The 18,690-nt window shown below is 44.7% G+C and overlaps 1 protein-coding gene across 4 annotated transcripts in view; it reads left to right on the top strand.

Moving 5' to 3' along the window:
* plcb4b (phospholipase C, beta 4b) overlaps positions 1-18,690 on the top strand; it is a 105,729-nt gene that overhangs the window by 85,077 nt on the left and 1,962 nt on the right. For all 4 annotated transcript variants that reach the window (XM_080791218.1, XM_080791215.1, XM_080791216.1 and 1 more), the window contains exons 22-38: positions 490-637; positions 1,276-1,360; positions 2,764-2,888; positions 3,840-3,891; positions 4,490-4,592; positions 5,689-5,853; positions 9,182-9,386; positions 11,490-11,578; positions 11,879-12,032; positions 13,775-13,824; positions 14,575-14,640; positions 15,345-15,460; positions 15,620-15,695; positions 15,995-16,170; positions 17,210-17,311; positions 17,972-18,029; positions 18,251-18,337. In XM_080791218.1, the coding sequence (XP_080647344.1) occupies positions 490-637; positions 1,276-1,360; positions 2,764-2,888; positions 3,840-3,891; positions 4,490-4,592; positions 5,689-5,853; positions 9,182-9,386; positions 11,490-11,578; positions 11,879-12,032; positions 13,775-13,824; positions 14,575-14,640; positions 15,345-15,460; positions 15,620-15,695; positions 15,995-16,170; positions 17,210-17,311; positions 17,972-18,029; positions 18,251-18,337 (1,857 nt within the window). The remainder of the gene's footprint in view (positions 1-489; positions 638-1,275; positions 1,361-2,763; positions 2,889-3,839; positions 3,892-4,489; positions 4,593-5,688; positions 5,854-9,181; positions 9,387-11,489; positions 11,579-11,878; positions 12,033-13,774; positions 13,825-14,574; positions 14,641-15,344; positions 15,461-15,619; positions 15,696-15,994; positions 16,171-17,209; positions 17,312-17,971; positions 18,030-18,250; positions 18,338-18,690) is intronic.

The raw sequence follows: 18,690 nt of genomic DNA, 5'->3' as shown, positions 1-18,690 counted from the left end.
GTATCTACCACAAATATCTGCTGTACAAGCTCACAAAGCCCAGGATTGTGACACATTGTGGGCTTGTAGAGCATCTGTTGTTTTGAGTGAGTGATGAAGATGTCAGTGACAGTGTCTGCTTATTATGTGACTTTTGGGCTTGTTTTTCTGTAAGGTTGCTTGTAAATTATGGAAGTTGCCTGTTTTTGGGCCTTGTTTCTCAGGTGTAGTCCTTTAGACCTGGTGCTACCTATACGTTGTTTTAACTTTAATGCCGGCTGCGCCCTCTGTGTCACAAACACCTCTGTGTCTCATTTAGCAACAGATTTTATTTTTGTATCTTTAATTAGAATTTGAAGGTTTTCAGAAAACCTTAGGTTAGGTTTTAGGAGGCGTATTCAGAATCGGCCTCAGGTCTAAATGGGTTAATCAAGGTTTTAGCAGCTTGTAGATCGGCTATTTTCAAATAGTCTGTGAATTCAGCGGAACCATTCTGTGTTTGGTGCGCAGGGCGTACCGGAGGTGCCGGAGGACTCTGAGGAGGCCCTGATCGCCCAGTACACGTACGTGGGAGCCACCACCAACATCCACCCCTACCTGTCAGCCATGGTCAACTACGCTCAGCCCGTCAAGTTCCAGAGCTTTGACCAGGCAGAAGGTAACGGTTTGCCTCCGTGTGGAAATGCCTTAAAGATCATGAGTGCCGTGATCCCACCCCCCCAAAAAAAAAACATGATCAGCAGTTACTAGACTCGAAGGCTTTCAGCTTTCAGGAAGAAACCAAAAATACACAGGGAAGACATATTTGTTATAACCACACAGTAATGTTAACTCCGTAGACACATACAAAACAGAAGAAATCACGGCACTCACGGTCATATTGATCATATTACAGCGTTGCACAAAAGGATTTTTAGCCTTTATTGATAGATACACAGTAAGTTGACAGGATGCGGGCGAGAGATTGGGGGGAAGACACACAGTAAAGTTCATCAGGATCGTGACTTGAACCCGCGATACACTGTCAGGCTTGATTACTACTATTATTACTGTAGGTGCCTGGACTGCTAGGCCGGCCCAGGCTACTTTTGCTAAAAAGAAATTGGAATACTAATAAGCGTAGTTATTACTTAGTCTAGTATTAACTTTCGTTTCATTGGTAAAAAATATTTATAAAAACCCACAGACCGCTTATATATCAATGAACACTGTAAAGTTCCTTTATTTCCAATGTTTGTGAATCCATGTGAAATTTCCAGACATATTCTAGTTTTTTTATGTCCCCGTGTCTTTCAGAGAAGAACATCCATCACAACATGTCATCTTTCAACGAGTCTGTAGGCCTGGGTTACCTGAAGACCAATGCTATAGAGTTCGTCAAGTATCCTTCAGTCAGCAACAAAATCATGTGTAATACAGTTATACTTAGTCTGCATTGTTGGCTCTGCTCTTATGATGCTTCCTGGATGTTCAGCATGCTAAGCTAAAATAGGGAACGCAATGCAGAAAGAATACCATAGGTGTACAAAAGCGGGACCAGAACAAGACACTAGGACATTCTTGGCCAATACCAATACTGATATTTAAAATAACAATTTAGCCGATGGCCGATACTGATACCAATATATGTTTTTGTTGTTTTTATTTCCCCCTTTTGTGCCAGGCAAACAAATACATCTTCAAGAAATGTTCAGAATGTACAGCTTGGTATAGGCTGCAGATAACCCAACACACCAACATAGCCAACGCAAAATGTATGCATATCAACAACAGATAAATATCGGCTATTGCCATCGGTTAATGTTGGTTTTATATGCCGATATTTACAGATAACGGCAAATATCGGTTGATACAGATACAGTATGTGGCCAATACATGGGTGCATCCCTACAAGATGTCCAGTTTAACCAGTTGGACTGGGTGTCAACTTCCAGTGTCCTTCATGAACTGACGCAATGCTTCATTTCACAAAACGCTTTCCACATTTTATTGAGGTTTATGAGATTCATACAAAGGCAATTGATGCTGACAACCCCAAATGTCTAATTGAGGATTGATTCTATTGAAGGGGTGTTTACATGCCATAATTGGGCTCAAGGTTCCTTGCAGTAGAATCTACAATATAATGCATAAAACAATATTAGAATTGACAAGAGATTAAGAAATACACAGTGTGAAGAATGTCAAGGACATATTAATATTAATGCAAAATAAGTTTCATTTGAAGTTTTTCGATTTGGGTCACCTAGATTAATTGGAGCTGATTGACGGAACATGGCCATGATGTGACTATTAGTACTCTCCACAACACACACACACACACACACACACACACACACACACACACACACACACACACACACACACACACACACACACACACACACACACACACACACTCGCTTTTCTGAGCACTCTCTCCACTGGGACTGCTTGACCCAAGCTGTCCTGTCCTAAAAATAGCCCTGTGGTCTGTTTGATGCATGCACACATTCACAGCCATTCGCCTCGACGTGTTGTGAGCTTGTAGATCTGCTACTTTCCTCTGTTGTGAGCTTGTAGATCTGCTACTTTCCTCTGTGTTGTGAGCTTGTAGATCTGCTACTTTCCAACCTTATAGCTTGTAGATCCTCTGTATATAACTCAGGCCTTACATATACACAGTTTATGCACACACACACACACACACACACACACACACACACACACACACACACACACACACACACACACACACACGTGGCTACTTGGTCGGTGTATGTTTTTCCTGAACTGCGAGTGCAGCTACAACAAGCGTCAGATGAGTCGTATCTACCCCAAAGGAGGACGCGTGGACTCCAGTAATTACATGCCTCAGATCTTCTGGAACGCAGGCTGCCAGATGGTCTCGCTCAACTTCCAGACCCCAGGTATGACAGCACACTACGGCCCTACCCCTGACGCGCACACACACACACACATGCACACGCGCACGCACGCGTGCGCACACACACACACACACACACACACACACACACGCGCCGCACGCGCACATATACGCACACAGGCACACGCACACACATACACAGAGCGTGTACTCGCAATTCAATGGTTAACAGACATGCACATTTATAGAAACTCAGTCAGAATTACATAATTATGTTGTACATTTCTAAAAACAGACACACACACACACACTGTTGTAAAGCAGCTGCTGCGTTAGGGCCAGAGGCGTAGGGGTGTGACCATATGGCCTCCTGTGGGAGGCCATATGCACGGCCTGGAGGGGAGAGCATGAGGGGGGGAGAGAGAGAGAGAGAGAGAAACCTTAAATGCCATTGACAATGAATGGACAATTTTGAGTGTTTGTGTAAAAACATTGCGTAACACAAACATTGTTGACGAAGGTGAGGACGCAAATTGTGATTGGCCGCAATGAGATGATGTACAGTATGGTGATGTATGATGATAAGAGCACCCCTCACTTCACACGGGTGTCATTTTTATAAATTATATAGACATACAAACCATACATATATAGGTTTGTTTCATGCAGGCATTTCGAGCTCTACTGAAACCTTGGCAGCCATATGGATGGGTCGGGGGGGGATGATCACAAGCTGAGTGACTCCTGTCAATCACACACTGTAGGGTTCATGTGGTTATGTAGAGAGGTACAGTTCCATAGAAACAACATGCCAGTTCTCTTTTAGGGTGTGGATTTCCTCTTTAGTAGGCATTGTATTTCTCTGTGAAACAAACAAAAATAAACGTTTGATTACTGTGTGTGGATGTACTGATTTCTCTCTCTCTCTCTCTCTCTCTCTCTCTCTCTCTCTCTCTCTCTCTCTCTCTCTCTCTCTCTTGTCTCTCTCTCTCAGACCTGGCCATGCAACTGAACCAGGGGAAGTTTGAGTACAACGGCTCATGCGGGTGAGTGAGAGAGACACAGAGAGAGAGAGAGGGCAGCGGTCCTCACGTCTCTATTCCCCCTCTTCCCTCTTCCAACCGTTCCTCTCCTCCTTCATCTCACTCTCCAACGCTCATCAATTAAAGCGTGTCGCATCTCATTAGTGGTTGCCGGCGGCGAACAGCGAGCCACCACTGTCGGCCTCCGCTGAGATCCAATGAGGTCTCCCTGTCTCTCCTTTACCCCCCCCCCCCTTCATCCCTCGCCCTAATACATGCCCTGCGGGAAGAGATTTCACTGCTAATGCAGGAAAACTCATGAGTTGTCTCACACACACACACACACACACACACACACACACACACGCACACACACACAGACACATGCATAGGTCTCCTGATTTCTTTTAAATTCTCAAAGTCAAATTACTGGACTCCGAAGCACTTAGGCATTCAAGAAATGAAATGCATTTTACTCAACACACCAGTAAGCCCTGAAGAGCAACCATGTACTTACTGTAAGATAACATTAAGTGTGTGTGTGTGTGTGTGTGTGTGTGTGTGTGTGTGTGTGTGTGTGTGTGTGTGTGTGTGTGTGTGTGTGTGTGTGTGTGTTGTTCAGCTACCTGCTCAAGCCAGACTTCATGCGGCGGTCGGACCGGACATTTGACCCCTTCTCAGAGACCCCCGTGGACGGGGTCATCGCCGCCACCTGCAGTGTACAGGTCAGGGGGCAAAGGTCAATCATAGGGGTCTAAGGCTGTTCCCAAACATTCAAGGTTCGAATTAAGCTGCATTCATGGAACAAATTAACAAGGGACAGCTAACGAGCAAGCTATGCTGTCGTCTTTGCCTGCCAGCAAGCTCGCAGATCAGCTGTTTTTGTGTGCTGTGTGTGTGTGTGTGTGTGTGTGTGTGTGTGTTGGGAGAGAGATTGATAAAGAGCGGGGGAGACACGCTGCACTCTGATCGAGACGGATATCTCAAAGGTTATTTTTTAAATTAATTAGAAACAAATGGTCCCGGATCTTCGCTCGAAAATTCCTGCCGAAGTTCGAGTCCTAAAAAAAGGTCTAGGATACAGCCTTATAGGGGTCAGAGGTTACATAAAGGAAGGGGCTCTCATCGCCAAAGAATAAACTGTATCCCAGTGATGGTTGAAATCACTTGAAAACGATATCACATCACAACAACATTGTGAATATTTCGTATTGACTGCACAGCCCATAATCAAACAATATCCTAGATTTGACTTTGTTGGACTTTGTTGGTTGATCATACTGTCAAGAAACAGAAAAAGAATAGTAGTTATTATCAAATTTCAGCTGTAGAAAGGTTTTGGTTTTGGTACAAAGGTGCAATGGCCACTAGATGTCACACTCTCAACACCTGTGTTGCATGAGAAATGATTTTGCCTTGCAGATCCAAAACTAAAGAAGGTTGTTATCATTGGATAAAATTTCACAACTCCATGCTGTACTGATGTTGGTACCACAGGAGAGATAACAGGCAAACATTGATCAAAACTTCTTGTAAATTTAGTAATGCAGATGTTTAACAATATTGTAACTCTTGAGAGCGGTTTCATTTTACACCCTCAAGAGTTACAGTTCTAATAAGGGTCCATTTGGTTACCATCTCTAATCAGCTGGGGACCACCTGGAACCCCCTCACCACTGATTTAAGTCTTTCCATCAGCTGGGGACCACCTGGAACCCCCTCACCACTGGTTTAAGTCAGCTTACTTTTTATTTAGTTTTCCGCTGTGAAAAAAGGTAGTGGACAAATGTTGTCTATATTTATTTCCCTGTGTGACTCCAGGTGTTCTCGGGCCAGTTCCTGTCCGACAAGAAGATCGGTACGTATGTGGAGGTGGACATGTACGGCCTGCCCACCGACACCATCCGCAAGGAGTTCCGCACGCGCATGGTGATGAACAACGGACTCAACCCTGCGTACAACGAGGAGCCCTTTGTCTTCAGAAAGGTACAATTTCGGCATTTAGCAGACTCACTTAATCCAGAGCGATTTACAAAAGCATGGTAACACATCAAAAATAGTCATCATACGTAAGCTAAGAACTTAACAGTGGAATATCTATATAATGAAACTATGCATATACACTATACACTATGTCTACATAAAATGCCATCTAAGTTACATAAATTGAGCCTATGCATACGCCTGTAAGGTCGTCGAGGCTAGGGCAAGTGGAGGGAGGGTGGGGGGTGTTGCGGGCAAAAAACAAAAGGAGAGGCACAAGGTATACAAAGAACACACTACATGCTTTATTATAATTGTCTGTCTGCAGTGTGAATGCCCGACGATTTATCTGGACAATAGCGGGAGAAAGAGAGGGAGAGGGGGGGGGGGGCACAGATACGAGTAAGGAGTGGTGTGAAGAGAAAACTGTGAGGAAATGAGTGTGCCTTAATATGGATAAGAGAGGAAAACAGATGAATAATGGAGAGAGAGGAAGAGAATGAGACAAACAAACAAAAAAACTGATGCAGAACAAAGGGAGAAAAAGAGGGATCGAATGGTACAGGAGAAAGAAAAAAAGGTTGTTAGGAATAGAGCAATTTGGTAGACTGCCTAAAAGGAGGATTGTAGAACATGAATGAAAAAGAACAGATTATGAGAAAGAGAGAGAGAGGATCGATCAGAAGATGTAGAGATAATGAAATGTAGACGGAGAGAAAGAAAGAGTCAGAGAGGTGTGTGTGTGTGTGTGTGTGTGTGCGCGTGATAGTGCTGCTCTCAGCAGAATGAGGAGTCTCTCAGCCATGACTGTGACTCCGGTTCCCTAACACACACCATCAATCACGGACTGCCGCAGTGCTGCTACACACGCTCACAACATGCACTCACAACACACACACACACACACACACACACACACACACACACACACACACACACACACACACACACACACACACACACACTCTCTCTCATGCACAGTGATACACATAGCTATCAAATGGGCAATATGAACAGGACTCCCTACTAACCACGTGCGCACACACACGTACATCATTAGACATGCATCCATACACACAGCTGCCTGAAATGTACAGTAGGCTACACTCTGCCAGCACACATGCATATATGCATGCGTACTAGGTGCACACACACACGCACGCACGCACACACACACACACACACACACACACACGCACGCACGCACACACACACACACACACACACACACACGCACTCTGGCTAGCCCAGCCTCAGTGTCCCTGGGTCTTTATCTCACCTTCACTTCTCTGTAGTTATTAATCATCGGCCCTTCTCCATTCACTTATCTATGTACACAAGGCCACCTCTCTCTCTCTCTCTCTCTCTCTCTCTCTCTCTCTGACACACACGTGCATGTACGCACACACAGCTGTAAGAGATAGCAGCATTCCCTGGCTGTGTTCCCAGAGTGTATGGTGTTGTTAGTAGTGTGTGATAGAGTCTGCTATCACCACTGCCTCCTGCTGGAGTGCACTACTATAGCATCCCCAAATATATTGATTGATTGAATACTTTATTAACACGAGTGTTAAAAGTGGGGTAAGTGATATGTTTTGGTTTTCAAATGTTAAATATTCTGATAGTGATCATTGCTATATTATTGGTTCGGTGACGGGGGTCTACCATGTCTCTCCAGCTCTTTAACAGCTTGAATGCCTGTATGTAGTTTGAACCAGTAAATCAGCGCGCCCAGCGATTTAGATGTAGCTTCAGAGCCATGAAGTTCCATTTGGTTCCAAACTATCCTTTAGCTAGGAACTCTTTCAAGGACCCCATGGGTCCCCGGACTCCGCTTTGGGAACCACTGGTTTAATCTGTATCCTGACTGAGTTCTATTATCATGATCCTAAAAGTTATATCTTTTTTTTAATAAAGAGCTGGAGCAATATGGAGACTTCTGTTACTGAACAAACACAAACACTTATGATTTAAGTTGTATTTGTAGCTGAGCACCCACTGCCTAACCCAAGGGCAGCTTCCAGAGGAAGCACACCTGCGTTTCTTTCTTACAAGCACTATAGCAATGAGTAGTACTATCAGAATATATACACAATATATCACTTTTAGCAGTACATGTAGTGTACAAAAAAAACTAATTTCACCCACTCTTTAACTTGTAAAACCGTGATGTGACAATAAAGTTGATTCTGATTGTGAATTCATATCATCCACCCAGCACCACCTCCTCTTACGACTGCATTCTCACTGCAGGACTGTTTTACTGCACTGCCTATTAAAACACCTATATGGTCACACTACAGTGCATTGTGTGTGTGTGTGTGTGTGTGTGTGTGTGTGTGTGTGTGTGTGGCGTGTGTGCGTGTACGTGCGTGTGCTTAATAACAGCTGAACGTGTCTATCTTTCTCTCTCCTCATCATTCTCCCTCTCTCTTTCTCTCCCTCATGTTCTTCTCCACCCATTCTGTCAACTCTTATTCTCTGCAAATATTCTTCACTGCTTCCGACTAACCCACTTTCTTCATCCTCCACCATACCTCTCTCCCTCTTTATTTCTAATCTTGCCCATCCTCCCTCTTTATTTCTAATCTTGCTCATCCTCCCTCTTTCTTTCTAATCTTACCCATCCTTCCTTCGTCTCTCTCTCTTCTGTCTTTCCCCCGTCTCCATCGCTGCGCTCTTCCTCATCCCCCCCCTCTCTCTTACCTCCATTTCTCCTACCACCACCTTCCCTCTCTCCTCTTCTTCACTCTCTCCCCCTTCTCCCCTCTCTCCTCTTCTTCACTCTCTCCCCCCCTTCTCCCCTCTCTCCTCTTCTTCACTCTCTCCCCCCCTTCTCCCCTCTCTCCTCTTCTTCACTCTCCCCCCCTTCTCCCCTCTCTCCTCTTCTTCACTCTCCCCCCCTTCTCCCCTCTCTCCTCTTCTTCACTCTCTCCCCCCCTTCTCCCCTCTCTCCTCTTCTTCACTCTCTCACCCTTCTCCCCTCTCTCCTCTTCTTCACTCTCTCCCCCCCTTCTCCCCTCTCTCCTCTTCTTCACTCTCTCCCCCCCTTCTCCCCTCTCTCCTCTTCTTCACTCTCTCCCCCTTCTCTCCTCTCTCCTCACGCTCTCTCTTCTCTCTCTCCTTCTCCAACTACAACCATTTCTGCTCCACCCCTTCCTCCCTCCTTTGCCTTTTTCTCCCTCCATCTCTCCTGCCCTCCTCTCTCTCCTCCTCTCACCCTCTCTCCTTTTCTCTTTCTCCCACCACCATTTCCTGCTCTCCCCCTCTTCCTTTCTCTCTCTCTCTCTCTCTCTCTCTCTCTCTCTCTCTCCCTCTCTGCTCTCTCCAGGTGATCCTGCCAGACCTGGCGGTGTTGCGCATTGCCGTGTACGACGACAACAACAAGCTGATTGGCCAGCGCATCCTGCCGCTGGACGGCCTGCAGGCGGGATACCGCCACATCTCCCTGAGGAACGAGGGCAACAAGCCTCTGTCGCTGCCCACCGTCTTCTGTCAGATCATCCTCAAGACATACGTCCCAGACGGCTTCGGAGGTGAGCTGAGAGAGAGAGAGATGGGGGAGGGGGGAGAGAGAGCGGAGTGAGAGAGGGGGGGAGAGAGGGAGAGAGAGGAGTGAAGAGAGGCTGGTAGGAATGGAGACATGGAGAAAGAAGGGAACGTGCCTCGGTGACTGCTTGCCCATCTTCTGTCAGATCATCCTCAAGACATACACACCAGATGGCTTCAGAGGGGAGAGAGAGAGAGGGATGGAGGGAGGGAGAGAGTGTGTGTGTGTGTGTGTGTGTGTGTGTGTGTGTGTGTGTGTGTGTGTGTGTGTGTGTGTGTGCGCGTACTCGCCTGCGTGTGTGCCTGCGCACTGCGTGCCCGTTTTATCAAGTTGCCATGGTGCATTCCCAGCTGGCCCTGTTACACCCCCCCCCCCCCCACACACACACACACACACACACACACACACACACACACACACACACACACACACACACACACACACACACACACACACACACACAACAGAGAACGTGTCACTGTATTCAGCTTATTCATGAAGGACAGTGAATTGGTTGATGTAACTGGGGAGAGGGGAGGAGAGGAGGGGTAGATGAGAGAGGTACATCTTGGTGTCTGTCTCTCTCCCTCTCTCTCTCGGTGTTCTGCCTCCAGTTGGCTTGAAGCGTTCAGAGTAATGGCACGGAGACAATGATAATGGCAACAGCTCTGCGGTGGCGGGTAGCATTGTACTGTAGGAACGACTCAACTGAACGACACATTTGGACTTGTCATTAAACACAGCCAAGGGGCAGCATCACAAGGGGTCCAAGTATCCCATTAACTCCACCAAGCTTTGTTCTTCAACATAGCCTCACAGACAGCCTGAACTCACAGCGTGAGGAGAAATGTGTGTTAAAGAAGTGTTGTTATCTACAAATTCAATAAGTCTCTGCATGTCTGTATAGGTACTGTATATCTCAAGAAGCATTCATCCAATTGACTTGAGTTCACACTTGGCGAGTGCATTGCCAAGGACCCAGGGGAACCCAGTATTGAATAAGAAGTAATTCAGAGGAATATTAACCTTACTTCAGTATGAAATAATATTCCCACGGGGGGTAGAGTCCATGTACTGTATTTATTATACGAGAGCTCGCGGAGACTGCCCCATGCATGCAAATGCAGCCTCTTGAATCTGAATGTCAGACATGTGTACCGTTTATAAAGAACGGGAACACACAGATGGATGGAGGCTCGGTTAGCAGCAGCAGCACCAGGAGCCATGAAGCAATCAGCCCGTCTCTGAATGGCCATGCACTCTGAAACTCAATGTGACTCAGTCTCCACATAGCATTCTGTTGTTGCAAGGAGATGTGTGAAAAGCACTTTACAGTTTAACACCACTAGCACTTTACAATCTAAACATACTGCCTCTTCTTTTGTATGCCGTCATTATGTCCAGCTCAGTGTCAGTCGTACGCTTAAAGGACCACTTCACCACTTTTCAACCTATCTTCATAATTATAATAGGTCCTCACTAATAATCATGAAAAACGGCGCAAATTCTTTCTACTCGGTCTGTGTCTCATAGGAGGGCTGTGGGCAGTTCAGAAACCGTCCTTCAGTGACATCATCGACGGGGAATACAAGCTAATAGAAACTGCAGGCTTTCTAGTCCTGAAAAGTTGCAATGCGAAAATGGAAGCCATAGTTCTCACGATAATGAAAATCTAAACATTTTTGTAAAAAAATCTTGTTTAAAAAGAAATCTGCCTAATGATGATGTCACTGGAGGACGGTTTCTAAACTGCCCACAGCCCTCTTATTAGACACAGTAGAAAAATATCGTGCCATTTTTCATGATTATTAGTGAGGACATATTATATGAAGATAGGTTGAAAAGTGGTGAAGTGGTCCTTTAACCACTATTTGCCAATAAAGAAGAAAGAATGTTTTTGAGGCCTGCTAGTTATGTGCTTGAACCGCTAACAGGTGACGTTCTTTCCTCATTACATGTTCCCAGACAGATTATTACAGCTGGAGAACCAGAATGGAACCGATTACTTTCACATAACAAGCCCTACACAACAAGTCGCTCTGCGCACGTGCGTGCGTGTATCTTACTGTTGAATCATGATGTGTTACAGCCATTGTGGACGCCTTGTCAGACCCCAAGAAGTTTCTGACCATTGCAGAGAAGAGAGCAGACCAGATGAAGGCTCTGGGGATTGACACAGTACGTGCACGCGGGCACACACACACACGCACACACACACGCACACACGCACACACGCACACACACACACACACACACACACACACACACACACACACACACACACACACACACACTCACTCAACTAGACAAAGACCAATACCAAATTAAATCCATGATGTCCACACCACAATTGTGTGTGTGTGTGTGTGTGTGTGTGTGTGTGGGTGGGTGGGTGGGTGTGTGGGTGGGTGTGTGTGTGGGTGTGTGTGTGTGTGTGCCTGCGTGTGTGTGCGTGCGTGTGTGTGCGTGCGTGTGCAGAACGACATAGCGGACGTTCCCAGTGGCAGCTCCAAGAACGACAAGAAAAAAGGGAGAGACGGCACTGTGAAGGCCAACGTGACACCGCAGACCAGTTCTGACCTGGCCCAAACCTCCAGCAACACACAGAACAACACGGGAGAGACCAAGAAAGGTAGACACGTTTTAACAATGCATTCATTCATGTCCACATAAAGGAGAGACTACAAGTACACAAATATTAAAGGTGCAGTTAAGTGCTGTGTTTTCATGATACAATAAGCATGTCACTCAGTACTCTATGGGTATAAGTAACACTGTCTCCACCATATGTGGCGGCCGCCAATTCTAGTAGAGAGTAGAGACACTATTTGGTGACCTGTTTTGCCTCCACACATGCACGCACACACACACACACACACACACACACACACACACACACACACACACTGCAGACATATATGACCACAACCACATGGGCGTACAACAGTGGTGCACAAACTGTGGGTTATTATAAATAAGTAGCACGTTGGGTGGATCATGACAAGTATGGATTAGTATTTCTGGGCCATTGCTGAAAAGGTTTGTGCATCCCTGGCGCAGAGGTAAAACACTCACTCGCACCAAACAGACACACAGGTAGGCACATTATTGTATCAAGGCCTTTCCATAGATTGTAACTTTATTGTTTGATTCTTACTTACATTTTATTTCTTTTTACTTTACATAATATTGCCTCATTATGCCTGATGATAGTACTTTAACATTTTTTTCTTTGTTTTTTGTTTTTTTGCTTTTCAATATTGCCCACTCGGCACCTAATGCACGCCTGTCCACCCTGGAAGGGGGTCCCAACTCAGATTCTTCCCAAGGTTTCTTCATCTTTTGTTTTAGTTTTTAGTTTTTCCATCAAGGGCCCGATTGAGGCTGTAAGGACACGGGATGTTGTTGCTTTAGTTTGTTCATCTTATGTTAATGCTTGCTTTTGTCACAGGGCCTTTCCACAATGTAGACGTTGAACGTTTGTTCACTGTCTTAACCATTTGAACCCTATAGCATTAAGCAAAAAGTTCTACAAGATGTGAGCTTATAGATCGACAATTTTCGGCGATGAGATTTGATGTAATGAGGAGGAAAGAGTGGACTAACTACGATTTAGCGGTCCAGGCACCTTGGCTGGTAATCCAGCATGACAGCATGTCGCGGGTTCGAGTCCCGATCCCGACAAGCTTTACTGTATGTCTTCCCCCTATATCTCTCCCCGTTTCCTGTCTACCTTACTGTAATCTATCAATAAGGGCAAAAAAAAAAGGTTTAGAGGGTTTAAGTGGTTAATGTTTTTAATTCACTTCACACTGCACTTGTTGCACACGTCGGCATGTTTTTGTTCTGTTTTACGTAAAGCACATTCATTGTTACAGTATATTGTTGCTGTTGTGCAGAAACCTCTTATCTCCATATTTTTTGTGTTTTTGAGGGAAATGAATGCCTTACTTGACCATGCTACATTGTCGCAAAAAAGCTGATTTACCAGCATCTTGAGCTTGTCGATCTGCTACAGTATGTTTGATTTTGAATCCTTAAATGAACAGTTTTGGACATATGAGGTTTCTGTCCGACAGAGACAAGATCATATCTACAGTAGATGCAGTTAGTAGTTAGTAATGACTTTTCGTCATGGGTGTATCAGATAAGTATGAAAGACAAATTAATTATGAAAGACAAATTAATTGTTATCTATTATGATTTGTACTGTATTATGATACACTATGTGCGAAATAAAAATGAAATGAGTAGTGAACATGCGAAACACAAATGTCTTTATGTGAACATGTAGTGTATACTTTCCAGCACTCCTACTGTATGTATCTGCACTTATTTAATTCACATGCTAATCACATACATCTTCTATTCCAGATAATGCACTTGTGCCTAATGTCAGCATCGATGACTTGAAACAAATGAAGGTTGGTATTTTGACTGCTGACCCCGTAAGCCTACAGAATGTATCAATTGTTTATTGTAAAACATTTATTTCTAACTATGTTAAAGCAGCTTAAAATCTATATTTTATCCCTTATGAAGTGTTATTTCGTAGTGCTTTACTCATGTCAATGTAACCAAAAAACTAAACCTCGACATTATACTTAAACATACTTTGAACATACAGTGGATTTTCTGTGGTCTGGGGTTTTCTCTGTGTGTTCTGAAGCCTTTTGAGCTGCAATGAAAACGGGCAAAATCCCTCAACAGTGACATCTGCTGACAAATTCTTATGTCATATATGGGGTTTGTGGACTCTTACCTTACAGTCCACAGGCAAATCAGAGCACTTGTTTGAGCCAGAAAACCCCAGACCACAGAAGATCTTTGATTTTTTTTGGGTGCAATTGATGCACAAATTTTGTACAAATTACAAAAAAATATATATATGTCACAATCCCTTTAAAAAGTCCAAAGCAAAAGATTCCAGTTTCCATTCCAAATCCAGTGAACGTGTTAACCCAATAAAGTCCTGCCATGTTCTTGCCTGACAATGATAATTACTAACATAATAATGTCAACCACTTGAGGTGTAGTGGGCATTTGGAAATGGCGTCAAATGTATTCTGCACACAGAAGGCCTGCTGCATTTGTGGGTCCGATGTTCAAGCCTGCATCTCAGTGAATCTGTCCATTACGAAGCGTTTTGTAATTAATTGTTTCTCACCCTACAGACGTACCTTAAACTGATTAAGAAACAGCAGAAAGAGCTGAACGCTTTGAAGAAGAAACATTCAAAGGTGGGTGGTTGTTACACAACAGATCTGTTAGCCATACGAAAGATCAATTACACCGGACAAAGACTCGGAGACAAAAGGCTGAGGGCAGTAGAGAGAATGATAGAGAGAGTAGGAGACAAAGAGTAGGATGGGAGGTACAGTACTACCTTTGATCTTACACACACATGGCTGAGGGCGGCCATAGCTGAATGGGTAGAGGCGCCATCTGGGAATCCCAATGTCCCTGTTTCACCCCCGCACCGCCAGTCTGTATGTGTCCAAGTGTCCCTGAGCAAGATACTTAACCTCCTTAACTGCACCCTGGGTGCCGAATTAATTATTATGTTATGAGCTCCCACTGGTCCTAATGATGAGGATGGGTAAATGCAAAGGACACGCACATTTCACTAAATGTTCCAATGTTTATATTTCACTTTCTAGCATGAAGCGTGTCTTAACTCCGACCATGTAGACCATGGTGGATGTTTCATAGATTGTACTGTGTGGGTTTACAAACTTTGCATGGTGAGGGGCTTTAGCCAGTCTTGCTCTTATTAGCCTGCTGCATAAGACATCTGCTCAAATCAGGACCCATCCATTGCCTATTTTTCAAATGCATATTAAATAATTGACCAACCCAACCAACAAACCGACCCCTGTCATTTACTATTCTAACTGATATCATGTTTTGATTTGACAACGTGTCAATGTTTCCCCCTCGCCAGGATCAAAATGCCATGCAGAAATCCCACTGCACGCAGGTGGACAAGTTGGTGTCTCAGCACGACAAAGAGAAGATGGCGCAGGAGAAACTCCTGGAGAAGGCCATCAAGAAACGAGGGTGAATGGGAGAAGCATGAACTTTTAATAACCGTACCCGAGTCTATGAACACAATGACCATCTGTTATTTGAAGTGGTTTGTTGGAGGAACTTCAGAAGTACGTTATGTGACTCCTGTGGTCCCAGGCTCAGTGTGTCTGGTCTCTGGTGTCCCTGCAGGGAGAACAACTGCCAGGAGCTGAAGAAGGAGACGGAGGATAAGATCCAGACGTTATCCACAGACCACAAAGCTAAGGTACGTCTGGTCTGTCTTCTTAATGCAGAGTGAGCTTGTAGCTCCGCCCTGCCTGTGACTGACGTGTGTGTGTGTGTGTGTGTGTGTGTGTGTGTTTGTTTTGTGTATGTGCGTGTGTGTGTGTGTGTGTGTGTGTGTGTGTGGGCGTGCACGCCTGCATTGACATATCTATTTGCGTCTGTGTTTGTACAAACACTGTGTCTTATATCTGTTTTGTGTGTTGATTGCACCTGGATATGAACCTGTGCATGTGATGCTTGTGCGTCTCCCGTGCATGTGATGTGTGTGCGTGCGTGCAGGTGAAGGACATCACAGCGCAGCACACTAAGGAGTGGTCGGAGCTGATCAGCGGTCACAGCAGTGAGGAGCAGGAGATGAGAGACAGCCATGTCACCCAGCAGTGTGACCACCTCCGAAAACTACTGACCTCCGTCTCTGAGCAGCAGACCACGCAGCTCAAACTCATCCACGAGCGGTGAGGAGGAACCAACACACACTTGTTTTGATTGTGACTGTTGATCGGTTGGCACAAACCTCATATCTCCGTATTTTTTAATAATCTTTCCTTCATACTATAGCAACACAAAAAGACATCAACAGTATGTCACGGGTTCTTCCTATGGCTCACTATTTAACAGATATAGGAGCTACCCTGGCCTAAAAGATGTGTGTGTGTGGCATGCGTGTGAGAGCGTATGTGTCATAGGGTTGTAGGAGACTGTATGTACTGTATATGTCAAACTACTGTAAATTAAAAGTGGCACTGTCCCCCTTTACATCAACCACCTCATCAACAACCTCCCCTAAAACCTGAATTGAAAATCTGATATAATATTATGAATTAACTCATTGACCGCCGTCTAGTGGTGGCTTAGTGTGGCACGGGTCGCCATACATTATAACTCAATGAGCAAGGCTCTTAACTTGAAAGCCATTTTGGCCGTAAGCTGCTGAGTCAGGAAGTAAAAATCTAGCCTGGCTAATAAGCCAGACCGAATCAGCCGTTTGCCTGCCGGCGGATTACGGTCTGGAAAGGCTCAATTGTACACCCATTTCCTACACCAGAGAACTGGTGTGGCCAATCTGGACACAGTATGCAATATGGGCGGGCTTTGGTACAGTGATGTTCAATGCTTGAGACCTTTGACTGACAGTAGCTCTGACCAATTGTGTCAAAGAGAAAATGTTTGAACCCGCCCCCCGGGAAACAAGATCGATACACAGCATCTCCAGACTCAAATACCACACGACAGTGTGATTTGAGTCTCGCTTATTAGCCAGGCTAGTAAAAATCTGCTATGTGACATGTCTCGGGATTGTCATTTCATCCACCCAAAACATACTTTTTGTAAGCAAAATACTATCGTTTAGATAAATCAGCCGCAAACCAAGGTTGTTTTTTGTCTAAAAAGATGATTCCGATATATTGACGTTATGGACGCAGCTGATCACCGTAATCAATTGTTATTAAAAAATAACCTTATACCATCTACCTGTCTGTTGCTTCATCACAGGCAGAGCAAAGAGATGCGTGCCAACCAGGCCAAGTCGTCCATGGAGAACAGCAAAGCCATCAGCCAGGACAAGAGCATTAAAAACAAGGCTGAGAGGGAGAGGTGTGCACACACACACACACACACACACACACACACACACACACACACACACACACACACATACACACACATACACACACACACACACACACACACACACACACACACACACACATACACACACATACACACACACACACACACACACACACACACACACACACACACACACACTTCTCACAAAGAGAAGATTTCCTCTGTCTTCAATTTATTTATCTTTTTTGTTTTGCCTGTCTGTACTTTATATGCTCTATAAAGCACTGATTCAACCTTGGTCGTTGGAAATGTGCTTTACAAATGAAGTTCCATTTGATTTGATACCCCTTTTTTCTTTTCTTTTCTTTTATGTTGTTTCTTATCTAGTCCAGCACCTTATGTTGGCTTACATAATACAGTCATATGTACAGTATCACCACCACCACCACCACCACACACAGTACTATAATAACCATTTCTAGCACACACAGATGGAGGATACACATTATACCAGCAGGGTCCCAGTATTAGTTAACCACAAATTTAGCCACTTTAACCCCATTATTATAACCGTTTTCTTACTTTTCGAATCATTATTTGCCAATAACGACATGCCCAAAATAGTGATGGCGTGTTGAAAGTGGTTAAATGTTTGACCTTGTGACTTATGTCTCTACTCTTCAGGAGAGTGCGAGAACTGAACAGCAGCAACACAAAGAAGTTCCTGGACGAGAGGAAAAGGGTTGGTCCCTCTTTGTTTTTCACCTCATTGTACAGTGTTGGCCACAGTTTGAGAGATCCCTTCTGTTGGGGGTGGAGATTCTCTTTAGTTCATACTGTAGATGTAAAGGAATAGATTGGTCACATACACAGATAAGCTATGCAACGCCATACCAAATCTGATACCGGAACATCAGTCGGGTCTATGCCTGATTTCTCGGCGCGATTCTGTTGTTTCCCCAGCTGGCCATGAAGCACCAGAAGGAAATGGAACAACTGGAGAAGAACCAGAGAGAACAGTTGGACAAACTGGAGAAGTTCAACGAGCAGGTGGGACACAAACTCACTCTGTCTGCCAGTTTTAATTCAACCAAAGTTAATTGCGTTCACCTAGAAACAGTTGTAATGAAAACATACTGGTTTAACCGAGTTTCATGGAGTCCATGAAGGCTGTGGCACCTAAGATGAAGGCCTTATGCCAGGGGTATTCAAATAGATTAGGCCGGGGGCCACAACTGTAGAATGATTGTGTGTGGGGGGCCGCAAAGCGTGGGTTCTCAAAATGCATTTTGTGTTCAAACACAAAGATTTATGCAATACAGTATGAGCACAGGGTGACATTTTATATACTGTACCTATTTGACAGTGCAAAAACATAATTGCCTTGACATTAACAAGCGTCA

Source organism: Protomyctophum bolini (assembly GCF_963924005.1).
Source record: "Protomyctophum bolini genome assembly, chromosome: 19".
NCBI lineage: Eukaryota > Metazoa > Chordata > Actinopteri > Myctophiformes > Myctophidae > Protomyctophum > Protomyctophum bolini.
Note: the sequence above shows the minus strand (reverse complement) of the source record. Positions and strands in the feature narration are given on the sequence as shown.